This window comes from Podarcis filfolensis (assembly GCF_964270895.1).
Source record: "Podarcis filfolensis genome assembly, chromosome: 14".
NCBI lineage: Eukaryota > Metazoa > Chordata > Lepidosauria > Squamata > Lacertidae > Podarcis > Podarcis filfolensis.
In genome coordinates this window covers 2,362,190-2,389,857 of record NC_139616.1, presented here as the reverse complement: position 1 = coordinate 2,389,857, position 27,668 = coordinate 2,362,190, and the positions used below count along the sequence as shown (strand labels likewise).

Here is a 27,668-nt window from a genome sequence, read left to right as displayed (position 1 = left end):
GGGTAGAGCAAGTTATCTCTTACTTGGAAAACATGTTTCACTTACCTAATTGCTTCTGTTTCTTCCCTTTAAAAAAAACACTTTTCACTTCTTAGTAGAAGAATAAAATTTGTAATTTTAGATAGACATGACAGTGTGCAAACATGCTTGGACTAAGGGGATTTTTAATGTGATAAATATAAGAAGTCTCATTGCTAGATACATCTTTTTTTAAAAAACCAACAACAAAAAAACACTATTTTTTAGGAGAGCCTTAACAACTCAGTCAGGTTCATTCCAACTGTGCATGAAGCCTTGTACTCTAATATGTCTTGAACTGAATAAAACTGTATTCATGATGCAAGGTAAAAGTTTAGTGAATCAGGACCTCCAAATCTTCAGGTGTGCACATGCATGCATTTCAGACAGAAACAAGAAGATTCTAGAATTCTATTATTTTAAAAACAGTTTTTATTCTGTATACTTAGAAATGTGTAATTTTTAATAACGGCAAAGAAAGAAAAAATCAGCCACACCTGAATAGCTAAATAACTGATTAACAGAATGCAGTGGAATATTATCTAAACAGAGATAGTGCTGATGTGCCATAATAAATTGTCTATTAGTAAAAAAATACATTTCAGGGCACATAGTACAGCATCCTTATCACAAATTACAGTAGGGATACTTTTATTCTCCAAGAATGTAATCAAACTATAGACTTCTGAGTTAGTCTTTAAATGCAGCACTTAAAAAGGTAAGAACTTTGTGCATTTTCTTTTTTTAAAAAGTCCTTGTTTTCACGTACTGTAGAAATGCTGCTTTATTGCTGCAAGATGTCAAAGTTCAAGGCTCAAAAGGTATGAGAATACAAAGATATTAAGAAACGTTTGTTTTGTATTTTTATATATATTTATATATATAAAAAAGGTAAAGCTTATAAAAGTTAATTTACAAACCAAGAACAAAAGTGGTCTGCACGAGTTATATACAAGCAATCTATAACATCTATAAATTTTCAAAATGCATAGCAGAAAACATACCATCATGTTCTTCAGGTTTCCCCTCTGGTTGATCCACACAAAAACAAGTGTGCCTAGTTCTCTCCCTCTCTCTTTCTCTAAACCAGCAAGTTCACAAAATGAATTAATTTTTCAACCCCTCTCAATATGTATTAATCTAAGTAAGCACAGAAGCCATACAAACTTAGTAGTACGGAGAACTACGATGACAGCTAAGACTAGTAAAAACATGAGGGTAAGGCTGCTGGTTAACGTGTCTGTCGTAGATGTGGTTAATTTACAGATCCACAGAGGCAAATGAACCATAGTCATACCACATGCGCTCTTTCCCCATAACAAAAGGAAAAAAAAGTGTGTTTCATGTACAATCAAAGTAGACGTGCATGTAACTCTCCCTTCTCAACAGAGGGGGGATTTTCTATATTGTGCTGGCCAATTTTTTAATTTCCACTTCGTGGGCAAAATGCATCAAAAAAGTTGCTTGTTTTTTAAAAAAGAAAAAGAGTCTTTGCATATTCTGAACACACATATTAAAGTGTTTTGTTTATATAAAAAAGAGAGAGAGGGAAAAAAAAGCTTTAGAAAGAAAAAAGACCTAATTCAGTAGTGGAACGCTAACTAAATGCCATCTGAAAATAATAATGATTTGCATTGCTTCAGTGGTAGTTCAGTGAGTTTTAAGCTATGATGCCTTAGAAGTGTCCAGTTAAGGAAAGCCAGAGGGAACCCATAAGAACCTTGCCTTGGTCCCTGGCTGATCTGCCCTGCTGCTTAATAGCATAAACCCTGACCATGGTTCAGAAACATACTCATTATCCATTGTTAGTCAAAGCAAAGATTGCTTAACACTAAGATAACTCTTAATACTTGAAAAAAGATTGGTTCAGTTTCTAGGCAAGGTGTTTTTGTTTTGCTTTGCTTTTAAAATCTTGGTTTGGTCTGCTAACGTAAGGGTTAGAAGTGATCTATCAGAACCGAAACACAATTTGCTCCAACAAGATAGTTTGGATCCCCAGGAAGAGACTTGTTCTGCCAGGTTTTGGGGTCACCTGTGGGAGGAAAACAATGTAGTAGTTTAGTATCCATCATCAAAAGGTGGAACATCTTGGATAACAATACCTCTAAAGCTAACCAGAATATGTTTTGATGTATAGATCGCCTCGCGTTTTATACAGGAACCCACACTTTTAATTTAGCTGCTCTAAAGGTTTTCTTAATTGAACATCTCCAAGGAATTATGCCCACGGTAGATGGCCATTAATGTAAGTTCCTGTTCTGAACTCACCCTGCAGACCCACATAGTATGATTTTTTTCTCTCCTGGTAGCCAGAAAGAGCTTTGTTAAGGCATAGAGGCTAAGAATAAGATTGATTCATAAACAGAATGGTGAAAGGAGGATTTTGGATGACTATCAAACCCTGAGACTTCCATGTCACAAACTATGGGATTCAAGGGCAACCAGGCTACATGAACCAAGTCCACCATGTGAATACTCTTGAAGCATACCCAAAGCACTGGTTTTGGACTTCAGCACCTGCAGGGGAAGCTTTCGGACAACCTAGCTACACCTTAAATTTCATCATAGGGCAAACACAAAAAATTCCAACAACTGTCATGGGGGGCAGGGAGAAACTGTCTCAGGTCCACTGTGAAGCAGGCTAGCTATAGGCAAACTGCTCTGCCATGGTGCAATAGCTCAGCCTTCCCCAAACAGTTGCCTCCATATAGGCTTTAGGCCACAACTCCCATCACCCCTGGTCACTGGGCCATGCTGGCTGGGGAGGATGGGAGCTGGAGGGTCACAGGTTCCTCCTCCTGGCTTCCTGTCCCTTTAAGGCTGCCTGTGCAGTCTTCAACATAGGTGACCTCATTTAGGGGTTGCAAGTACAGCACTAATTTAAAAAGCGAACTTCTCTTGCCGGGGGGGGGGGGCAGAGGAGGTAAGGTTTATTGCAAATCTGAGGTCGGTAAAGGAGGCATCTTATGGTGCAGTGGCCCATGGGCCACGTTGAACTGTACACTTCAAGTCTACGCCTGCAGTCCTTGTGTGTGTTTACATGAAAGTAGACCCCACTGAACAAAGCAGGATCTACTTCTGGGCAAAGAGGAACAGGGTACATGAAGTTATCATTCCACTTATATAAACTAGAATCCTGAGAAAATTAATTCAACTTTTCCTTAATTACCACATCATTCCATGTGGAGGTATTATTGATCACCTGTAGTTCAATACAATCGCTGTGTGAAATTTTGTGGGTGGAGACTGCTTTTTTAATCAATATATGCGCATCAAGACACACTCTCACAGTGAAGCTCTTGCGATCTTTTGGTATTAAACAAGGCTAGATATTAATACTCCAGATCACATATATAAGTTATGCAGACCTACAGAAGACAAATAAGTCCCACAGTTCTGTTGAGTAACCCATGGAAACGAACATGATGCACACAATGACCAATGTGCTGGAAGGGAGACAACACCTGATGTGGAGCCTAGAGAAGTATGATTCGCTGAGAATTTGTTGGCATACTCAATGACCTGGTTTGCATTTTAAGTTATGCCAGCCAGTGGAGTTGTCCCAGTTACCACAATGGCATTTCATTAATACAAAAATAAAAATTCAGTCCTTTTAAATATAAACAACACACTTCAAGTGGAATGTCTTTGGGAGAAACTGTTATGTGTAAGCTAGATTTAAAACTGTCAGTAAAGAAGACCTTTTCTTTGTTGTAATACGGAAATATGGTCCAACCTTCCCACCTGCCCTTCAGATGATGCAGAGCTCTGCTGGCTGGCTTGGGCTGATGGGAGTTGTAGACTGGATCACCTGGAGGGCACCAGGTTGGGGAAGGCTGGTATAGCCTGACAGGTGATAAACTATATTCACATAATTTGTTTACTACATACAGTGAAACCATAGTCTGAAAATGCAAAAGCCAAAATTTTGTGCCGGCGACTTGGAAAAATGTGAGGCTAGTTTGTGGCAGTGTTACAGTAAGGCTCAACCTAAAACAGCTTAATATACTAAGTACTCAGGAATTAATTTTTTGTGCTCTGGCCCATTTAAATTGGGAGTTAGCTGCCCCCTCTACTCCATGAAATGAGATGAAACAAGGTAACATATTTTAGCATAATGTGCCAGTACGTTTGATTTTTTTTTTTTGTAAAAAATGTGTTGCAGAAGAGGTTAGTATGTATAATCAAATGTTCTTTTCAAAGGACAGAAAATGGAAAACATGTTAGGAAAAGCTTAAGAGAAAGAAAGAGCGAGAAAGAGATCCCATAACCGATTAAGTTTTTTTGTTTTGTTTTTAGAAAAAGAGAGAAAACAAGTATTTATTTAAGACACAGTATGGCTTACACATCAGAAGACAGAGTTGGCCAATTGTGAAGTTTGTCTCAAGGAGCAAGATTACTGATATAACACCACATTTAACTATGTTAGCTGCAAGGGATGTATAGCTCCGATACAGACAGAAAGAGGTGACCCCCTTAACACACACACACCTGCTGAATGAGCACACACAAATAAGACTCTAACTTGGAAAGGAAAAAGATCTTTAGCACAATAGCAGAGGTTACTTGGAAGAACCAACATATTCCCCTCTTTCTTTTCATTTCAAGTAAATTCATGATAAGGTTCATCTGTTACAAAATAATGACTGAAAAGCACGGTTTGAAGGAATTATATGGATTATAAATGGCAAAACTTTGGATCCTTATTACTTGAAACTGTCCATTTTTAGCACTTTCTGCTTTTGCTTACACAGTTAAACAGCTGCATGCAACACATGCATAGCATACCAGCAATAGTCAACCGGCCAAGATTTCTCTAGGTAACTGGATCCCTCCCCCCATCAGAGAAGCATCTGATGTCCTAACTTTTTTTTTGGCGCATTGACACAGTGGCATTGAAAAGGATAGATACATCAGTGACAAATATGAATACATTTTTAAATACTGTACACATAAGTACATTGCTTTTATATACCATATACAGATATGTATACATTTAAGGGTGTCAAAGAGGTTATTTGTTATGTGGCTGAGAACGCCCCCCCTTAAGACATTTTTTTTTGTCTAATATGCAGAAGACACTCATTTTTCACTCAAGGCTGTGACTTTGCAGCCACTTCACGAAATTTTATCTTTGTCACTAGGCTTTAAAACCAGCAATGCTTCCCCCGCCCTTCAGTGAAGGGGGCAGCTGTCATAGCTATGGGAAAAGGGGCAGTGCAGGGATATATCCATGTGTCTCAACCATAGGGTGGGGTGGGGGGAAATAGAGGACCACCTCTCCATAACATTTCAGAATTTAGAAGAGAGCACAAATTTGTGTGGAGAGCCCAAATGTGTTGGAACTGAGCTTGCATGGGCTTCTTCTGCAAAGAGAGGCTCCCGTCCCTTGGAAAGGTCAAATTTATACATAAGCAGCTGTTGCATTAGGAAGCTTATTCAAAATATTAATGCTTCAAGTTCAGTATACTGGGACGGCTACAGCATTCTATGGTCAATAAAGGAAAAAAGATGTGAATATGTGGTTACAAAGCCCAATCAGAATTCCTTAGGCAATTTACCCAAAAAATAAAGGAAAGTGTGACTTTCTCATCTTAAGAGTGTTTTGCAGCAGTATTAGTCCTTGAGAGAGAGAGAAAGGAGGACAGGAAGAGATAGAAAGACAGGAAGAGTGTGAGAGATAGGAAACAAGGTAGATAATTGTACTACTGAATGGACCAATGACAATAGTATAGTATTATATTATCTACCTTGCCATTCTGGTTTATCAATCATGATTTTCTGCAATGATTTTGCATCATGAGTTAAGTGTGAGAAAGACACTTGTAATGAAAATGAAATGGAGAGCTGACACAAATACAGTGATTTAGTAATATCTTTATATTACACAGTGTCACCTTCAGTCAGGCGAGTTTTAAATTATACGATAGCACCCAAAAGCCCCAAAAGGACAGAGGGAGGACAGCATACCCGACGAGGAGTCGGAGGATTTTAGAGCAAAAGACCAACCATCAGGGGTCATAGACGCACAATGTGGCAAGCGCAGCTCCACAGGCTTCAGGAATTTTAGTCCATGGGGCCCACACATGACCAAAGGGCTGAGCAGCGTTTCACCTGTGGTAAACAGACAAAAAGGACAAGTTTTGCAAGAGATAACACTTCTTGTACTTAATGCTATCTGCACCAGAGGTGTGAACTGTGGCCCTCCAGATACTCTTGGGATCACCTCCTGGCCTCCCTGAGTGGCCATGACAGGTGGAGCTGGTGAGAGTCACCCAACAGCACCTGAAGCTTTAAGGGAAGACTGCTTGAGAATATAGCATAACGGCAGACTGCAAATGATGGCAACCTTTCTACGAGGGGAATTCTTTGTTGAAGTAAGCTCAAAGAGGTGATGAGGGAAACTCCAGGCAGAGTGCCCACTTGCACACTTCTAAGTCATGCAGTAACCCCACAACTTGCATGCACTGAACTTGTGCACTTGGCAAACAAACAGACAAACAAAGGGGGCAGAAAGGGGGTGAGCAGCTGGGAAAAAATACTTTGTCAATCCTACCCGCCATTCAACCCAATGTATTTTGACTAGACACAATTTGGGCTGTAGGCATAATCCCTGGAAAGTAACCTCTGCATAAATTGCAGGGTTATGGCACTGCAACATATCTAGGAGGCAAGTTCCCCCGTCACATTCCGCCTTGACATTAGAGACAAACACGTTGAACACACACAGTATGTTGGTTTGGACATAGCTTGGACATTACAAGGATGAGTTCATGTGAGACTTGAGCTTGCATGCTCCCCACTCCTCAAGTGCAGCTGCAAGGATGAATTCAGAAACTCAAATATATGACCAAGTGACTTTAATTCAGTGCTACATTGGATACAACCCAAAACATACATATGTCAGGTGCATTTTACCCAAAATGCACATTTTGGAACTTGTGAATCCATACCTATATCACCAAAGTCAGAGAAGTATGAAAAATGAAAAATGGTCGCACTCTGATCTGCCTGTTAGTTTAGGAAGTTTGAACCAATTTATTTAAAATCGGACGCTTGTGATTCCCCCTCCCTTGACCTTCCCTTCACTCTTCTGCTAGCATCATAGAGTTGGAAAGGAGCGCCAAGGGTCCCTCGCCCAGCCCCCTGCAGTGCAGGAATCACAGCTAAAGCATCCCCAGGAAACCTCTGTGTAAAAACCCCAAATGAAGGAGAGCCCATCATCTTCCAAGTTAGTTGTTTTGCCTGCAAAGTTGGAAGTCAAGTTGTTTGACATTTTCTGAGTTTTCTGAGAGGATCTTCACTACTAGCAAAAAAGGAAAGGGCAAAGCCCTGTCTCCACTCCGAAATGTTCCTTCTGAGTCCTCACTCCCACCACCAGAGAAAGCGGAAGGGGGGGTGTCTTCCCATGGGGTTTCCAGCTGTCCTCCTGGATCCTGAGAAAGAACTACTTTCCATTTTCCCTTCCTCCTCTTAAAAAACCAACAGATTGGCAGAATCTTTTCTTGCATGGGTAACGTGGAACTGAAAAAGGCACTGAAGAAAATGTGAATATTATGAAGGCGCTCACCTTTCTCTTTGTCTAAAGGAGGGAGGATACTGTTATCTCGGCAGACCTTGAAATAGATCTCTTGCTCTATCCCCTCTGGAATGGCTCCTTGTGGTATAATAATGCTAACGCCAGTCTCTATGGAGCTGAGCACACCACCATTGCTGTTAAAAACTCCTCTTGCTGTGGCTACTACAGTGTGTCCATCCTCTTCATCGTCATCTTCCAAAGCAGAAGGACTAAAATCAGAGATAGAGAATTATTTCTGCTGTCACGAAGGAGAGAGGTGACATTGCATTTGTAACTTCAGGGCTAGAGGAAACAATGGTGCTTCTTTTGAGCCTGCCCTGCCAGCCTCCCCTTCTTCCAACCAGCTCATTCTAAGAGCAGCCATTATTAGGACGCATGAACCAGCTCCACCATTCCTCCTCCTCCATGAGGAAATGACTTTATTGATCAGCTGGTTAGAGCAAGCACAGGAACAAGCAGAAGAGTTTAGAATCATACTATGCAATATACTACAGAAGCTGAGGATTTTTTTATTATTTAAATTTGTAAACTATAACGGGGGGGGGCGGGGGGGGGGGAGAAGGGCAGAATTTGCATGCAAAAACAAAAAAGCACTAAAATAATATGTAACATTAAATCCAGCTGGAGAAGACAAAAGAACTGCAATATTTTCCATGTAAGTAGGCTAAGAGTTCTCATGGAAACTTGCCAAATGAAAGAAGGAAGAGTTAACATCCTTGTTTCCCTTGCTTGCCAATCACTAGTAATCCAAGAAAATATAAATAGCCTATGTCTGCCTAAATGTACTTTCAGACAATCCACACCTTGAATAAACAGGAGGGCCCATATGGCCATAGGATTCTTCCTTTTTAAATAAAATTAAATCATGCCACACTGCAAAAAATGGTATGTATGTCATCTAGCTACTTCCTCCAGGATCTCAAGTAGTGGATCTTTTGCAGGTCTACTGCTTGAAAAGATTTCAAATACAGATGCTGGGTGTGGGTGTGTCTTATTTATTTATATGTTTTTATTTAATAAAATGTATATACCACTTGATTGTAAGGAGGGGAAAAACACCTCAAAGCAGTTTTCAAAAAGAATGAAACAATAAGATAATCAAAACCCAGCTGCTTAAAAGATTAAAAAATGAAATCAACCATAAGCTAAAAAGAGATTGAAACACATGTCAGCATCCTACATAGCTGGGCAGGCTTGCCTAGAGAAAAATGGTTTCAGCAGGTGCCAAAAAGAATACAATGCAGTCGCCTGCCTGAGGTCAGCAGGCAGGGAGTTCCGCAGTGTGGGTGCTGCCACACTCCAAGATTGACGTCTAGAAATGTGGAACAAGTATTATGTGGCAACTGCAGCAGTGACAGTTCTGCAGGTCGAATAGAACTGTAGAGATGGAAGGGACGCCAAGAGTCATCTTGTCCCGTCCCTTGCAATGCAGGAATCTCAGCTGAAGCTTCCCTGACAGAGGGCCATCCAAACATATTGTGTAAGGAGATCTCACAGGTAAACTGGATTAAACAGGACTCAATGTGTGTGGTCTACAAAGGGGCTATACTCCCTCCCCAAGGGTTGTGAAGTTTTACGAAAGCTTAATTTACAACTGGCAAAGTGCAGCGATTCTCTCAGCTGTCAAATTTACCCAAGCTTCACTGTTTTAAGTGGAGGCATTGAGGCAAACCCTTTTGCAAAGCACACACAGTCCCATGGAGAATACTATGACTTACCTGACGGGAATGGCTTTAGGCACAGCGTTGATGTTATTTGGTTGATATTTGAGTTTGTCGGCCTGGACAGAGAACGTCTCCATTGTGTTGTCAAACTCGGACTGGGGTTGAGCCGAGCTGTGTGCTTTTAAAACTGGCTGGGGAGAATTTTGAGATTTGGATGGCAACTCCAGCTTATGCAGATTCTCGTCTGGCAGGAGGTTATGGTTAAACTTTGGGCTTTCAAACTTGCGTTCAAACGGCCGGGCAGCACTTGTGTAAGGTTTTGTTGTGAAGCGATTATAAGCAGGGGTGACCGTCTTTGGGATCTGCTCTGTCCCATTCACTGGGCCTTTGTCAGGGAAACTTTTCTGAGGGTAGTAAGTGGACTGCACGGTGTCTTCTCGGCTGGCAGACCGGAAAGCAGCTGGCTTGCTCTGAGGCGGAGGCGGCTCGGGCTTGGACAGGGTGGAATTCTGAAAGTCTGACACAGAGTTGACTGCAACAAAACATGTTAAAAGAATTAAACACATGGCATGCCAAGGTAACATTTTTAGGTTTGCAAAATATTTCACAGACACGGCTGCATTCTGTGAGTGTACAAAGAAGAAAAAGCAGCTGTTACTGGGTGGTTGCAATTCATTTAAGAATCTCAGCTTTCATCTAAAAAGAGGTCTTTAGTCCTTATGCACTCAAAAGCATATGAATAGTTCCTGCTCAGTTCTCTGAAGTTAGAAACATGGTTGACTGCAGATGTCTAGTAGTCAGGAGCAAGGCTTCAGTTCTTCACCTATGCCTGACAGCAATCCCCGCCCCAATCACTGACTGCCCCAAATAAACCATGAGTAGTAAAAATTGTAGAATTATTCCACAAGAGGCATTATGTCAGTCGGCATAGTTTTCATTGCCCAGGGAAAGAATTTAAAATACTTATGAGAGGAATTCTTCTTACTATCCACAAGTTTGGAGTGCTGTGCATTTATTCAGCCTTTGTTTAGTCTTATATATTTGAAAAGGGAAACTATTAAACATTTTCTTTTTTAAGTGTCTAGTAGTCAGTAAAAGATTCATTAACACAACTTCCATACAGTAATGCAACCCCTCCCCAAAAGAAACAGCAAACATGAGAAATGCACTGGCAACATCCAACATCTTGCAATGGACACTCACTCCAAATCTGCTTGGGGCAGGATCCCTTGATTGTCTAGTTGATCTGGAGGATACGTGGGGAGCTGCAGAAGACATGCTGTTCTTCTGAAGAGCAGCCACCGTTGGATGTCACCCCATAAAACCAGCCGTGAGAATAGGAAACTCAGATCAAATCAGATCAAGGCCATTCGTAGCCAGCTAAATCTCAAAGGCCATGTAGCCAGTTTAAATCACACATGGCCACATCATATTTTACCAGAGAGCCCCCCACCCCACCCCTGTCGACTCAGAACACACTAGTGGTGCTTTTCCTAGTTGTGCTTTGTTTATTGGGGTTTTCTTAAACTACGGCTGTTTAGTAGCATTCGTATGACCTGAATTATTGTTCCCTTCGTAAACTAAGTTTCCCCAAACATTTCAATAAATCAAGCCTTGAGGCTCCTCTCCTACCTTCCGCAAGTGTGGACTTGGGCTGCAGAGACACAATGGGGTTATTCACAGGCTGCGGCTGGGTGTACTGCCCGGGGGGTGCAGGGGGAGGGGCTGTCACTTGAGGAACTGGCTCATAGCGCTTTTCGCCAACAGCCCTGTCCAGAGGCTCCACGTCTACTGGCTTCCCCCTGTTGGGATGAAAAGAGAAATAAGTCAGCTACAGGGTTCTCTGTTGCTGCTTTGCCTTCCAAATGATGTTTGTGGCTATTCCTTACAGAGACTTTTGAGAACAGTTTTTCTGGGTGAATTTCTATGGGAAGGCTGGGGTGCTGACCTTGGGTCCCTCCACGTGATGCTGGACTACAATTCCTATCAACCCCAGTTAGCACAGCCAATTGTGAAATTGGGTGGGTGGGCGTTCTAGTCCAGCAACATCTGGAGGACCACAGGCTCCCCATTGCTGCCTTAAAGCAAAGCAATCAGTTGACCATAATCCTGAATTCCTTCTGTTCTTCCAAGATAGAGATAAAACCACTAGGAAGAGGTTACTCTTCTCTTCTTTGTCCATCTGTTCAGGTAAAGGTCTGCTGAATGTCTAAGTGATGACAGAAGAAAAGATTTGCTCTTTCCTCCAAAGGCGACAGAGAGAAGCAACACAAGTCATGTAAGATGAAAAATAGGTCATGTCAGATGAATCTCTCTTTTTCTTATGGAAGCTTGGATGATCAGGGGAATGTTGTGGACAGTGTATTTTGATTTCAGTGAGACTTTTGACAAGTCCTCCATAATATTCTTGCAGGTTGAACGAGGTGATTGTTAGGTGGATTTGCAGATAGTTGGCGGACTGAACCCAAGGAAGTTCCTCGTCATCTTGGGGGGGGGGGGGAATGACAAGTGGAGTGCAGCAGGGCTCTGTCCTGGGCCCACAGTTGTTTGAAGTCTGTATAAACTTGTGGACCACAAACTAAACATGAGTCAACATTGTGATGCAGCATCCAAAAAAGCGAATGCTACTCTAGGCTGCATCCACAGAAGCCTAGTGTCCAGATCAAGGGAAGTAATAGAACCATTCTATTCTGCCCTGGTCAGACCACACCTGGAGTACTGTGTCCAGTTCAGGGAACCACAAGTTACAAGAAAGTTTCTGGGTTTCAAGTTTCAAGAAAGGAGATTCCAACTAAGCATAGGAAGAACTTTCTGACAGTAGAAGCAGTTTGATGGTGGAACCCTAATCCTTGGGAGGTGGTGCACTCTCCTTCACAGGATGCTTTAGTTGAGAATCCTGCATTGCAGGAGGGTGGACTAGATGACCCTTGGGATCCCTTCCAACTGTACAATTCAATGATATTCTGTTGCACCTCTTGCTACAGCTGACAAGTGCATGAAGCATCATCTAGAAGCATCATTGCCACTGCAGAGAAGACCCGGCCACTGTACTCAGTTCCCAATAACTTCCAGACTGAATTATTGCAATGCCTTCCATTGCAATGCAGCCCCTGAAGACAACGCAGAAACTTTAGCTGGCCCAAAATGCAGGGGTTCCATTTAGAGCTCATATAACCCATTTTAAAACAGCTGCACTGGGTCCAAATCAAGACGCTTGCATTAGTGTTTAAAGCCCTAAATGACTCAGGCCTCAAATATCTGAAAGACCTCCTCCTCTCCTACAGAACTTCCTGGGTTCAGGGATCAGCAAAGTGGCTCTCTTGGTCATTCCTCTGTTCTCAGAGGTGTGAGGTGGGGATGGGGTGGCCTGGGAGAGAGCATGTGGCCCCTAACTTGTGGAATTCCCTCCCCACAGAGGCTTGTCAGGCACTTCATTTTATTTCTGGTGGGTGCTGTGAAGACATACCTCTTTATTCTGCCTTTTAACACTTGAGGTGTATATTTTTTGGAGTATATTTTTAGAACCAACCTTATTTCTGTGCCTGAGAGTTGTTTTAATTATTTTTTTAAAAAAATATTGTTTTTTAATGTTGTGACTTGCCCTGGGACCTTAGGGTGAAGGGTTGGCAATCAATCAATCAATCAATCAATCAATCAATCAATCAATGCCCAGGAAAATGGTTCTCAGGATGGGACCAGACTAACTGGGGGGCAAACTGCACAAATCTCGGAGGCTGTGTTAAGTAAGCTATCCTGCAACTGTGGAAGGAGATGCCTGCCTGCTCTTCTGTTAGTGGTTAACAAAAATGCACCTATGTATCTTTGAGTGTAAGACTGAAGTTTGCCTTCAGCTTCAACCAAGACCAGCCCCATCACTCCAAAACAGCTCTATCCCAGCTACAAGCAGACCAGCATTAGAGGGATGCAATCTCTTCTCCTGAAGCTTTCTTTCTACAAGAAGAGGATCAAGTACATGGTTATCTCTAGTTAACAAGGCATGCTTTTAATATGGTGGAACATTTAAAAGCTGGCCTCCCCCCACCTGCGTCCTGCAGTGGCACCATGTATTCTATCACCATGTGCCATTGTACTTGTCGCTCTCCAGTCAGTGAAATAGCTGGAAATGTAGCAGGAAATGAAGCAGGGGAAGATGGGCAACTCTTCAAAGCCAGCAGGAGTGGGGAATGGCAGCTGTGTCCCCGTCCCCGCGACCCACAACCATCCCTCTTTACCACCATAGTGGCTTTGAGCTTGTCTGCAGTACTGTGCACAATGAGCATGATATTGCTTGTTGTTCTGCTCCCAGTGCAGCAGATGGCGCCATGACAGAAAAAGTGAAGCATGGAAGGTGAACTAGGAAGCAAGCAGCAGTGAGATCTGGGGGGTGAGGGCAGGAGGAAGGCATACAAGCAAAGTGCAACCTGGACTCCAGGTTAAAACTGCAAAGTCACTTTCACCAACACTCTAAAGCCTTATGCAAATGCTAACTGATGATTTAGATCCAGTCTTTATTTGAACCTAGAAGCCCCAAGAAAGGGGTGAACCCATGCTTCAGGATGCAATGAACCTGGCCCATTTTTGCATGATAGATGGAAAGACTTGGCCCACTTCATGTTGCTGTCTTCCATTTCTGAAAGAACCTCGTTTGAAAAGCAAAAAATAGCTGCCTTGTCATTTTGGCTTCTGACTTAGCTCTGTGGTTTATTTTTAATAGTGTGCACACACCCACACCCGTACACAGTGTTCACTTGAAAAGAAATGCCCATATAAGCATATTTATATATGTCTATATCCCACATTTGCACCCCCCCAGCCCTGCCAAGAGAGCAACTCCCCATCCCCTGGAAACCCTCCTCTCTGATGGGTTAACAAAGCTATACAGTATTTCTATTAGAATCTGCAGATATCAGAGGGGGAACTTTTGAAATGATAACAGAAGTGCAAAAGGCTTACTTTGAAGGGTAGTTTGTGTAATTCAGCTGATTATGGAGATGGCCTGGTTTAGCAGGCTCAGCCAGGTGGCCAGCAGGGACCTGTGCAGCAGCCGGCTTGTTTTCGTAACTCCGACGGTCGAAATAGGAGAGCTGCTTGCAGTAGTACTCCTCCTCCTCCTCAGGGTCGTAGTGGTTTGCCCGAACGATGTCCTCAGGGGGCTTTGCTTGAGGTCTTTGTGGTTCTGGTGCCCTAAACAGAAATATTTTTAAAAGTAAATGCTTAAGAAATTTTTGTCACTCATTAAAAAGGAAGAAGGTTCTAGAACAGTGATTCCCTAAGCAGGCAGTGGGATTATCTAAGGTGTGGCAAGAGGCAATGGTGGGGGCACTGGGAGGTGTAAATCATATTCAGACTTTGAGAAGCTGGTACCACTGGTTAAAGTTCATTAATGTTGTTGAATTAATTAAACTAGTTTTTAATTGGATTTTGAACAAATGTGCAATTACTGTTTTGAATTTTATTGTGTTATTTTATCCTTAGTGGATCAAGGCACAGGAGAGCAACAGGGCGAATAATGCTGAAAAGAGAGTTTGGGCAAGAAGACCACAGCCCTGTTTCACGCTGCTTTTTATAGAGAAGGCATTTGAGGATGAACTGTGGACGGTGGAAGGTGCCACTCAGGTTCTTGTGAAAGGACACAATCATCTTGTGGAGCAGTGTGAAGAGTTCTTTACAGCTGATGAGGTCAAAGGCCTTTGTCAGGTCTATGAAGTCGAATGATGTCGATTGTTGACCCTGGAGCTCTAAAAATAAGCCTTGTCAGTGAGTGACTGTAATCTGCTGAGAATGACCCGGGTGAAGGCTTTCCCTACAGTACTCAACAGGGAAATTCCACAGTAGTAGTTAAAGTCATGGCGGTCATCTTTGCTCTTGTAGAAGGTCACAATGCCGGAGTCGTGCATGCCTTGTGGCATGGCTCCTGCTTCCCAACACTGCAAGAGGAGGCCATGGAGGTGTGTCATGAGGGAGGAATCGAGGCCAATTTTCAGAGCTTCTGTTGAGATTCCATCCTGTCCTGGGGATTTACCACACAGCTTGGAGCTGATGGTGTTCTTCAGCTCGTCATGGCAGGGAGGGACATCCAACTCTTCCAAGGCAGGCAGTTTGGGCACTGTCAACTGCTGGGTCAGCAACCAAGTTTTCCCACGTGTACAGCTCTTGACAGTGCTCAGCACAAGTGGACGCCTTCATCTACCCCACCTGCAGTAAATATGTCTCTCCCAGATCAGTCTCTCCATCCAGCCACAGCAGGTGCTGTAACTCTCCAATGGCTTGACTTCCTACCTGAAGATGCACTCCACCATGGTCTCCCAAGACAGAAGGATGCCATCCAAGTGGTTTATGCAAACCACTATTCTGAACGATACTTTTTATTGGGGGGGGGTGCTCTGGGGATGAGTTCATGGCACCAAGGTGACAGTGGCCTGAAAGGGTTTGGGAAACACTGGTGTAAACTGAGCTGCTACTAACAGATGTGGACTCTATACAAAGTTAAAAATTGGGCCGTCACCTAATTGAAGAAGCCTCAGTTGAAGTGTACTTAAGCCAATGAACAGACTGATTAAATCTGCACACATCTTCATGAGAGGGGGCACAATGGCTCTAAAGAGGGGAGGGGCATTTGCACTGAGCCCAGGAGAGACAATGATACAGTTTGGCTCCCTGGCAATGCCCAGGTGGACTGGAGGAGAGTGGGGAAGGAAAACAGGGGTGTGTGTGTGTGTGCAAGCAGGGAAGGTCTGCTTCCACTTTATAAGCACTAGAAAACGCTAGAGGATGTAGTGTGTGAGAGAGAGACTGGGGGCGGGGGGAGAGAGAGAGAGAGAGAGAGAGAGAGATGGGATGACTTACAGGACAGCAGAAGATTGAAGTTATGTAGCAGCTGGAGAAGAAAGAAGACTCCAGGAACAGCTAGCTGGTTTGCAGGGCTGGGCAGTCCCCAACCCTCCCTTATGATGAACTGGAGCTCTGAGGTCCAAGGGCAGAGAGACCAGAAGCAGCCCCAAGCCCCACCCTCTGACCTGAGGGGGAGCTCAGAAAACCCAGAATAGTCATGGTCTTGTGCAGAATCCCACAGCATATTTTCTTCTTTTTTAGATGACACACACATCATTTATTAATTTATTTTATATCATTTTCTACATCACTCAATGCCCAGAAAGGCTTCTAAGCCGTTTGTGGGCTTGTGAGAACAGCCCTCCATTTTAAGCTGCATCTCTGTGCTTACCTGTAAGCTGGCTTGTCATGCTCATATTGATTTTGAGAGACTGGTTTCGGACCACTCATTGGGGCAATATTAGGTTTAGGTGCAAGCTCTGGAGGTTGCTGAAAAGCACACACACATAAAGACCAAATTAGAACAACTGAAAAAAAAGATAAAATGCTAACACTCTAGTACTATCATATACAAAAGGCATCCTCAGGATAGATTCATATAAAAAGGAGCTTGACACAGCTAAAGTTTAACCATTTTAAGGTACTGATGCTTAGTTCAGTCCATTTCCATTCCATGCTTGTTTCATACACTTGAGTCTGTTCCTACATTCTGTGGCAGTTTTTCAAACACACACACACACACACACACACACACACACACACATTTAAATTGTACACATTTTGTACTTTTCTCAGAAAACACACATTTTCATGCATTTCCTCATTTTTTAATTCAGAGATGTGCGCAGTCTGATTATTAACTGTGTTCTGATTCGCATAGAAGCCTGGAAACTGATAGTTGGGTTAGTTTGCTTTAAAATGCAAATTCTGGATTCAGGGGGAATGATTTTAGCACTGAAGGTCCAGCATCCTCTTCTCACAATGGCCAGCTAGATGCAGACAGGACCCGAGTGCAAAAGCACTCCCTGCGGGCCCCTGCCGTTTCCAGCAACCGGCATTCAGAAGCATTGCTGCCTCCAGCTGTGGCCGCAGGGCATAGACATCATGGTGGCTAGCAGCTTCTGATAGCCCTCTGCTCCATGAATTTCTCTAATCCTCTAGAGGTCACTATCACTGCCTACTGTGGGAGCAAGTTCCATAGTTTAACTATGCGCTTTGTGAAAAAGTGTTTTCCTTTATCAGTCCTGAATCTTCCAACATTTGTGGACGAGTTCTAATGTTATGGGGGGGGGGAATCTGTCCACTTTCTCCATGCCATCCACAATTTTACAAACTTCTATGCTGTCATATTTTACTTGCTACTTGACATTATGCTACTGACAGTTTTATTTTCAGTTCCTTTCCTAATGATCTCCAGCATGGAAATTGCCTTTGTCATCACTGCCACACATTAGACCTCTGTAATTCTCACAAGAATTCTGTAAATTAGACCAGAGTTATTGCTCTGGGAACTTTTGTGGTAGCAGCACAGTGTTGACATTCTTCAAATAGGTTAAAAAAAGTCATTAAAGCTGAAAACAGATTATTGATCCCATTTCTACTACAGTGGCCTTGTTTGTTTATCACAGAAAACTATCGCTGATGATCTACCGTGAACACACCTAAGAAGGCAGCTTCCGATACACGGCTGCTCGTCCAGCACGAAAGGAATGTGTGCCAGCAGGTGGAATTGCCAGCGGGCCCCTTGCTGGGTTGTGGGCCCTCAGCAGATTCCCAACCACACCAGCTGCTGATGCCAGCCTATACTCCTGCTAAAAGCATCAGGTAGCAGGTGACAGCAAAGACTTCTGTCTGAGAACCTAGACAGTCAACGCCACCCACAATAGACAAGTGATAGGCTAGAATGATGGACCATTCTCACTTGGTAAAAGCATCATGGCAGCAACACCATTCATTTCCTGGTATCCATCAGTTCCTAAAGGTTAGGTGTGGCTAAAATGCTTCAAAGTGAGTGTGCAGTCTATTAAAGTAACCCCACAATGTCCTAACTGTGGACAACAACCATTCAGTGTCCCAGGAAAAGGGTAACACCAGGTCCCAGAAGGCCCCAAGACTGTGAAATTGACAGATCTGGAGAAGGAGGAATCCTTCATCCATGAGGCAAGTGCCCCATCTCCATTAAAGATTCAGCTCATGCCAACTAAGTCTTGTGCAAGGACCACAGACGATTGACAACAGTTGCTAAAACAAGCCCACTGAGCATTTACCTTGACTACTGGAACATCATTGGAGTCCTTAATTTTTTCCAGTGATGACGATCTTTTGTTTTCAAACATTTTAACCCTTGTCAGCACTGATTGCGGCTTCATGGCTGGGTCATCTTCTTCCTCAGCTGGTTCGGTAGGCAGTGGTTTACTGTTGGCAGGCAGAACTTCCGATTTACTTTGCAATGGGAGGGGAGGGTGTGCACCCGCAGTGCTGTGAGGAGGCTCGTACTGTCCCACTTTTGCGCTGAAGCCTTGCGGGGGGCCTTGCTCAAAGCCTCTGGGCTGGGGCTCAAAGTAATGCTTGGGCTCAGGGGATCTGGGCACTGCTGGGGGGAAGGCTTGAGTCTCTGTTTTGTATCTTCCGTGAACCTCATACGCAGCAGTGGGTTGCTCTTCATACCTCAGCTGAGTGGCGTTGAAGTTTTTGGCTGCGTGCTCGTAGCGGGGCCTGCTGTCGTAAGCCAGGGGAGGCGGCTCTTCAAAGCGAGGTTGTGCTGGAAAGTAGCAGCTGTGTTCTGTGCTCTCTTCTATGTTCTGCCGGGGATCAAACTCTCTGGGAGGTTGGTTGCTGTAAGGTGGCCGGGGCTGATAGGGCTGGTTCTCATCGTAATAGGTCCAGTGGTCATCATAGGGAGGGACACGCTCCTCGTAATGAAGACGAGGGTCGTAGCCTCGGGGAAACTGGTCCACGTAGTTTGAGGAGTCATACCTGTAGGCCAGTGACTCATAATCTCTGCTAGCTTGCTTCTCTGTGTACTGGGCCTGAGGGTCATAGGTCAGATTGGAGTCCTTCTCCTGCCTCTGGGCTGGCTGCTTCAAGACATAGTTCGGCCGAGGGGCTTCCTCATTGCTGAACGGGTCCTTCCGGTACATCTGTAGAAAGAGAGTGGTTTGCTTCAGGTGCACGAGCAACTGAGACCATGAAGACTAACAAGTCAAAGGAAACCTACAACCACAGCTTACCCATTTTAACTAGTACCCTAATCGTAACTGATTAACTGCATGAGCTTTAATTAATGGATTAAGTAAAAAAAAAAAGCACACTTCATTTTTAGATGCAGCACACATCTGGGCTGCAACATGCATAACCTTGGAAGAGGCAATTCCCCTTCTCTTTTTCCATACAGAGGAGGAATTGAATTTTAAGAAGCCACTTGCAAGTTTTGGCTTTGGTAAGTACATGTAAAAATCTGCCTAAGTATTCGCAAAAATAAGTAAAAGGAAGTTGCCTGATTTAATCAGCAGCATTAGCTTAGCTGCCCAAAGACTATTTGATTAATCTAGCCCAGGGGTGGGGAACCTCAGTTGCTCTATCTGGCCCTTGGGAGTCTGCCCAGGTCACACACCTCGCCATCCCTGCTCTGTGCCCTTTTGCCTGGCTGCAATGTAGCCTTTGACTGTGAGAAGGCCTCTGGCTTGCCTGGACGGAGGTGGACAGGTGTAAACTTCACATTCAGGTGTGGCTCAAAAGTGTCATCTGTTGCCCTGCCCACTTTTACCTCTGGCTCTGCCCCCCCCCCCGGGATGCTGCCCCTGGAGGGATAATGGTTCTCCCCTCTCAGCTGGACAGGGTCAGGAGTCCAAATGCTATCCAGCCCAAACCTTGGCACCAGCACCCCAATTTAATGCACTCATTAATGCTGCTGGTGTCTGCAAAGCTTTCCCCAACTTTTTGTTTCAATTCATTTGACTTTGGGCCTTGGTTCAACTTCCTGCCCAACATCTGGGTGCCACAGTTCACCATTCCCATCTCAGGGTCCACACTTATGATGAGACTTTATTCTTGAATTACTCATTTTGGGAACTGTTTGAGGATCTTTGGCTTATCCTGACACATCTAGCCAATAAAAATGCAAAAAACCGAACAGTTTCCATTTAGTATACAGGAAGGCCATAAAGAACAAAACACAGGTAGATTTGGAAGACAGAATCATGTTTCTCTGAAACTAATGCAATGAACAAGAGAAGGTTTAAGCCACACACAAATGAAGTAAAAGTAAGCTTTGGAATGAAGTGGGCTTGTGACATCTTCTGATTTATGCATTCATTTTCCAGCAGAAATGAGAAAGGCAACTTGAACTCATGCAACAAAGCAAAACCAAGAGTTAGATTTTTATTTTTATTAAAAAGAAGCAGCAGAGAAGCTCTTTTTCAGGCTGCACAAACGCTCAGTGGGAGGGAAATCACAAAGGGGCACCTTTAGTAAGGGTGGGGGTGGGGACAAAGCAAGAATGATCATGTGCAGAGTGAATCCGGGCAACATGACAGCACAGGCAGGAGGTACCTTTGTTGGATCTATATGCGGCGATAAGGACGGCGGCTCTTGTTCTCTGAGCATTATGTGCGGTGCCTCAGTGCCAGGTGTTCTGAGGGGGCCAGCCTGTGGTTGGTAAGAGTTGTAAGAAGCCATGCCAGGCTCCTCCAGCCTGACATTAGTGAGACTTATACTGGGGTTAACAGCAGAAGTTGATGAGGCTGAAGGGTTTGTTTCTGGCGACGGGGAAAGGTAGGGGGCTGCAGGTGAGGCTTCTGCTTTCTGTGAAGTGTTTAAAATATAGTTTTTGGTAAAGTGGACATATTTTCCATTCAAAAATCACATTAGCCACAACCACCCAACATATTTAATTGCAAAAAATCAAGTTGTACACCAGGACTGAACTGTTCTTCAGTACGACCTTAGGGTCCTCAGTGTTGCTGACCTCCAGCTCCCATCAGCCCAAGCCAGCATGGTCAATGGCCAGGGGATGTGCTGGGTGTAATCCAACTACATCTGGAAAAACATTTTGGGGACAGCTGCTTCCATAAAGCTAAACCTCCTCTTTGGAGTACACGACTAGACCAAAGTTTATATAACCCACATCCTATTTAGCTAGCCAGAGAGAAAAACAGGGCATCTTGTAAAATTAACAGCAGATTGACAAAAGATGACAGCATTGGCTCAAAATTTTAGGGGTCCCTTGGGTAAGATGTTATCAGTGGCACCTCTCTCCAAGTGTGCTCACCTCCTTGTTGCCACCATCACAATGGGAACCACTGTCCCACTTGCCATTGTTACATTTGCTTACTTCCTCTGGACCCAATCCATGCCACACCCCAGAAGGTGAAAGCAAGGCAAGGAGAAGAAGCTGCTGTTCCTTGTTACTCTCATCACTGTTCAAGTCAAGGCTGGGGAATTTGTGCTACAACCAGATCTGTAGTTCCACAACTCCTATCAGTCCCAGCACTTGCCAAGCTGACTGGACCTGATGGGAGGTTCAGTCCAACCATGTCCAAAGGGCCCATTTCTTATTCCTTAATTGAGCCACTTCAGTGGCCTCCACCTGCAAGCGCATGGCATCTGCGTCCCACCACCTCTCTGGAGTCCGACCACATTGGGAGGGCGCAATGTTGTCTACTCCTTTGAATCATTCTAGAGGCCTCTAGCTAAGAGATAAAATTCATTTGGAATTCATATAAGGCTAAAGTGGATTCATTTTTAGATTGCTCATGCCCAACTCTTGAACAGGCACCATGGTTATTTTTAAACTGAATTTCCATCTTTTTCCAAATAATTTCCTTTTTGATGGGGAGAGGTGGGAAACAATCTCATGTTCTTCTAAAAGTGCTGATCATTTTATTACTATTCTTTATCTTTTCTTTTAAAAATTATTCTCCAATAAACCAACCAACCAACCAACCTGAAACAACAGGAACCCACTCTCAGAGACATGGACCTTGCAATATCACACTTCCCATCCTGTGGTGAAATTGTGTGCACTATACAGTCATACCAGCCAAATAATTCTATAATATTTCCCTGCAGTACCAGTTACTGAAAAGGTGTATCATTTTCATTTCCTTTGCTATTTTTATTTTTGGGGTTAGCGTCTCTGCTTATACTAGTTGCCAGACTTTCTTGTACCATGAAGCCAGCATGGGAGTCATGTTCTTTAAAAGTGCTGATCCTTTTATTTATTTATTTTTAAAAAGGCAACTGAAGAGCATGTGCCCCCCTCAACAACGGAAATGCCAACTATGTGAATCCAGTGTTCAAATGGTAGAGACCCACAGGGCTTGCAAAACGAAATGATAGCTATTCAATGCACCATTTAGAAGGCAATGCTCCTAAACACTCAATGCACACAAACAAACAAACAAATGGACTGAGAAGGAGAAGTAAGTGGCTAAGGTAGAGTAAAAACCAAAAAGCTATGAAGACCAACTGGGACCACATTTTACGCATCCAAGGGAGACAATTGCTGGGCTTTGTATGTAATCTTTTTGCTTAAAACCTGCAGGCAAGTATTTCTTCCTTACCGGTTGAGCAGCACTTGTTTTAAACCCAGGAGACTCTATCCGGTGGTTTGGTTGTGGTTGAGCTTGAGCGGCAGCATAAGGAACGTATGCCTGACTATCATGATGCACCCCTGATGTATCTTCTCTTACGGGTTCAGAGGACCGCGTAATGGCTGATTCAGGAGGAGTCCCGACATCATCGTTGAGTGTCTCGTCCAGCTCCTGGTCCGTGTAGGCCCCGCCTTCTGTGTCTGTGTCCTCGTAGTCAGAGGTGTGTCTGCTGTCTGTGCTGTACATGGAGTACTCGCTGCCTGGAGCCGACAGGTAGGACAGGCGATCGTCGTGGAGGTCAAGGTCGTCGCTAGTAGCACCATCTGCCTGTGTCAAACACATGAGGGCTGGGTGTTTACATGGCCGGGGGGGAGGGGGGAGGAAGAGTTGCTGTTCTAAATTCTAACACCATGTCTTTCTGTGCAGAATGAAGATTAACTCGCCTGCACCTGAATCTTAGAGAAAGAGATTTCAAAGGTTACAGACCACTAGGAGGGACCTCAGCTCAGCGGTACAGTGCACAGGCTTCACATGCAAAAGGCCTTGGGCTCGATCCCTGGTGCCTCCAAGAAGGGCTGGGGAAAACCTGCCTGAATCCCTGGAGAGCTGCCGCTGTCAGTCAGTGATGACAATGCTGAGCAAGGAGGAGGAGTGGCTTGACCTTAGCACAAGGCAGTCCCTATGATCCTACCAGGATGTGCTGCCTTATGGTTTGTTTTTTTATGAAGATATTTCCATGATCTAAAATATCAGCTGACAGGATTTGGGCCACAGATAAGGAAAGGTAACGGGGGGGGGGGGGGGCTAATGACACTTCACACCTCCTCCTCCATCCTGTACACTGGTGCAGTGAAGGCAGAGCAAGGAGGTAAGTTTCCCCTAACCCAGATTCCTAGAATCCCCTCAGCCAGTTGCCAAGTATCAGCTGCCACCATGGAAAGCAACTGAGAACCCACATTCGCTGTCCTGGTGGTTACAGTCACTGACTCTTAAGTCTCATCTTGGCTTTCCTGTGTCCCACCCTCCACCTCACCTCTCCTGCTCAAGGTGTCACGTGCCGGGGATGGGATCCTGGCCAGTTGTAATTAATGAGCCATTGTTCTGGGCAAGACTTAAGCATGCGTAATCTAATTAAAGCTTATTCTTCTCTTTTCTTCCTTTCCTTTGCTCTGAACAACAAAAGATGCAAGCGTCATCCATCACCCTGGACACAACAAGGCTGGTTCTCAATGCTAGTTCTCAGCACCTTTCCTTGTAAAGCTCAGAGTTCAAAAAAACTTAGAATGTTAAGGATTACGTGTTGCTCAAGTTTACTTTGTTTGTGTCCCTTATTTTGCAGGGTCAACACACTGTCTGAACTCAAAACCCCCAAAGTAGTCCTAACACAGGGAATGAAATTAAAAGTAAACCAATACTGGAATGACAAATCACCCCAGCTATACTCGAAGCAATTGGATTGCAAATTAGCTATTACTTCTCATGACAGATCTTTGAATTGCAATGAATTGCTGCCCTGAAAATGTCAGTTCAATATATATTAACAGTCACCCAAAAAAAGAAAAAAAGAAAAGAAAAGACGAAAGCCTTACATAATACACAGAAACTAGTGAAATGCCTGTCAGCACTAGAAAGGCACTGGGTAAGCATGTAGGCAGTTTAGGGATTCTATGCTGCAGTGGATGCTACGCCATACTAGGACAAACATTTGGGGTAGAAAAGGGTTTGTACAGAGTAAGGAGCTGCAAGGGGATCAATGGAGATGAGCCCAGACACATTCTGCACTCTCCCAGGGGTTCCCTTCACAGAGGCGATCCCTTGCCCCTCAATTATTTACTCTTGCCTCTCTGAGAAGGCATAATTCAACCACTTGCAAGAGCTGAATTGTAGGAATCTGCAAACATCATTTGCTTCTTTTTCTAAGGTTCAGAGGAAGTGCCAGTCCTTAGGCAGCCAAAATGGCGCCATCCACACACAAGAGAGGCACCAACAGGTGTGAATAATTTCCTCTTTCAACAAGCCTTCTAAATGGATAATGTTATTCAGGTTTGTATATGCATTGGATTTGAAACTGATTTTATGCATGAAATTATTGCTGGGTTTAAAAAAATGTTTTATATGAAGTTTTTTGTATTTAGATTGCTTCTGTATCTGCAATTGCTTTAATACATGTTTTATTACACTATAAATTGCTTTGAGATGCCTCACTAGAAGAAATTGATGAATCCATGCCAAAGACGTAGCTGAGAATAAGATACTGCCCATATTATTCCAATACAAACCTTCCCATAACTTATTCAAAATTATCAACCCCAAATGAAAAGGCAGATGGGTCCATTTAAATGTCACCACTACACCGCAACAGCTTAGAAAACAAAAATAAAAATAGATTCCATACCTTTCCTTCTGAAACCCACACCAGCTGATTCTGCTGCTGCTGAATCGCTTCCTTAAGAGCTCCATACCAGCCATCGTTCATCGAATTCAAGTTAATAGTAGCTAAAAATAAGAATACAGAGTTTGAATGAGGTTTTGTCAAAACAACACCAGAACTATGGAAAATGGCACTGTGTCTGGGGCAGTAATGTCTTTGAATACCAGCTGCTGGGAATTGCAGGTGGGCAGAGTGCTTTTGTGTCCAGCTTGCAGGCTTCCCAAGGGCATCTAGTTGGCCACTGTAAGATGATGGTGCTGGACTAGACAGGCCATTGGCACACAGAACCTGAAGACAAGAGCACTTCCCTCTCCTGTGGCTTCCAACAACTTGTACAGTGGAACTTTGGGTTGCAGATATAATCCGTGACGGAGGCACGTCCGCAACCCGCAGTGTTCGTAACCTGCAGCGCTGCATCTGCGCACGCGTGTGATGCGATTTAGCGCTTCTGCGCATGCGGCGAAACCTGGAAGTAACCCTTTCCGGTACTTCCGGGTTTCCCGTGGTCTGCAACCTAAAAACATGTAACCCAAAGCGTTTGTAACCCGAGGTACCACTGTATACAGAAGCATTACAGCCTCCGGCTGTCGGGACAGAATACAGCCATCATGGCTAGTAACCATTATCCTCCATGAATTTGTCCAATCCTCTATTAAATTCTGTTGTAAGCACATAGTGAAATAAAAAACAATGCATTGTTTCATTCATTCCCTCCCCAGCCTTCTTCTCCGGCCTGGTGCACTCACCTGTGAAGAGGTGGTGGTTGTTTTTCCGTAGCTTGTGGGCCCTCTCATATAACTTTCTGGCACTTTTCCGGGATTCTGGGCAGAGCCTCATCCTCATAGTTTTTACGCCCTGCTTTGAATCAGGGTTCAGGAACACCACAATGGGATACCACTGCGCGTAATTCAGGCGGTCCACTGCATTTGGAGTGACATCCAATAAGGCGTGCTTGTCCTGAGAAACAGAAAAGATTGAGCAAAGCCGTCAGACAACCCAGGAAAACAAGGGCTCTGCTAAAAGTGTGCATCGTTAGGTTTCAAACTTGCCACCTTTAATCTAACTGATTCCGCAAAAATCAATTATTTTAAATTATTTTCACATCTGCAGCTGTATTCAAGAGCAGAAAAATCAGAGGCAGGTAGAAGAGTCAATTACCAGGAAAGGGGAGGCAGGGGGAAGAGTGAAGCTGGACACCTTGAAGATTAATTCTGCAGTCAACAGAGAATACAAAGGCAGATATGGGAGGTCTGAAAATGTAAGGATTGTTGAGAAAGGTTGAACAGAACAATAAAACAGCAGAATGATTTTAAGCTTTGTGTCCATCTTCTTGTTTGAGCCTAACCATCATTATAGAACTTTAAAATTTAGAGCTCTCTACGACAAACACTAAGATGCGGGTTACTTTTTTCCAAATTGCTGTGTGAAATTCAATTCTATCTGAAGCATAATTTATTAAGCAGGTCAAGGACTTAGTGTTGTAGGTCCTCAAAAATCTATACCACGCTTATCCTGCATATATAGCAAGTGGACAGAAGAGGGGTTTTCTTTAACATTTAGCACAAGTGGCAGTTTAGTTCTTTCTGCAGAGAGGATTAGCTAGTCAATGAACATGCAAGCACACACGAGTAAAAAGCACTTTGGAAGTAGACCATTTGCTGAACCTGGAATGTTACATACCACTGGCATTTTTCTTTTTTGAAATTTACAAAGAACTACATTTGAACCTCATATGAAGGCCAGAGAACACCGAAAAGGAAGCAAGCAAGCGGGAAGCTGAGGTGCCAAATCCAAAGCTCAGCCAGGGGTTGGTGTAGCAAACTGGGAGGTCCAGGGTGCGGAAAGAGGAGGCTGATGGGAACTGTGGTCCAACACACCGGGAGAGCACCAGGCTGGGGAAGGGGGCAGGATAATTGCACAGGACCTGGCCATGCAATTCTTGGCAGGATCTGGGGAGATGGGCACGTGGCAAGGATCTGTACAACGATCCCCACCACACGGTTGTGTGTGGCATTTCATCCTAGCATCATCATGGGTGAAACCACAGAAACACAGCTTTCACACTGCAGCAGCAATGTCTAAATTACACCTTGCCATGCCATGTCTTGCATTTCCCATACTTTCAGTAATTTGTGGCTAATGTGTTCCTTAAAATGGTTTTATCATCTTCTGCGTTCCTGCATGAAAGGCACTACAATACCTGTTGACCCAACAAGAAACATACAAATGAGCATTTACTCACTTACTCTGTCAATTATCTGTTTGATTGTGTGCAGACGAATAATGCCCGAACTACGCTGGTCTGTACCAGCATCCCTTGGTTCACTTTCTGTTAAAGAGAAAACAGTTAATCAACAGCTGTGGGTCAGTTACATGTAACATTTTTACTGCCTGTAACAAGATTATGAAATTTCTTCTTTGAAAATCTTCTATAAGCTTTCAAACATCATTTTCCAAAGTCACTTCTTTCATGGTAAGGGCAGAACAGTATTGCTTATGCATTCTGGGGTGCTGAGCGTAGGGCTGGGCAATATCAGCTTTTCAACATCAGG

At 43.8% G+C, this 27,668-nt stretch overlaps 1 protein-coding gene across 15 annotated transcripts in view; it reads right to left on the bottom strand.

Annotated features, from left to right (window-relative positions):
• Window positions 1–435: 435 nt before the first annotated feature.
• Window positions 436–27,668, bottom strand: part of TJP1 (tight junction protein 1) — a 316,441-nt gene continuing 289,208 nt past the window's right edge. For 4 of the 15 annotated variants that reach the window (XM_083586103.1, XM_083586115.1, XM_083586116.1 and 1 more), the window contains 13 exons: window positions 27,363–27,445; window positions 25,863–26,073; window positions 25,081–25,181; window positions 22,656–23,012; window positions 20,644–20,895; window positions 18,360–19,232; window positions 16,484–16,581; window positions 14,215–14,445; window positions 10,894–11,063; window positions 9,316–9,793; window positions 7,589–7,806; window positions 5,989–6,132; window positions 436–2,050 (listed from right to left, as the gene is read on the bottom strand). In XM_083586103.1, the coding sequence (XP_083442229.1) occupies window positions 1,956–2,050; window positions 5,989–6,132; window positions 7,589–7,806; window positions 9,316–9,793; window positions 10,894–11,063; window positions 14,215–14,445; window positions 16,484–16,581; window positions 18,360–19,232; window positions 20,644–20,895; window positions 22,656–23,012; window positions 25,081–25,181; window positions 25,863–26,073; window positions 27,363–27,445 (3,311 nt within the window). In that variant the 3' untranslated portion in view covers window positions 436–1,955. The remainder of the gene's footprint in view (window positions 2,051–5,988; window positions 6,133–7,588; window positions 7,807–9,315; window positions 9,794–10,893; window positions 11,064–14,214; window positions 14,446–16,483; window positions 16,582–18,359; window positions 19,233–20,643; window positions 20,896–22,655; window positions 23,013–25,080; window positions 25,182–25,862; window positions 26,074–27,362; window positions 27,446–27,668) is intronic. The other 11 variants (XM_083586110.1, XM_083586106.1, XM_083586104.1 and 8 more) reach the window with 5 other exon arrangements.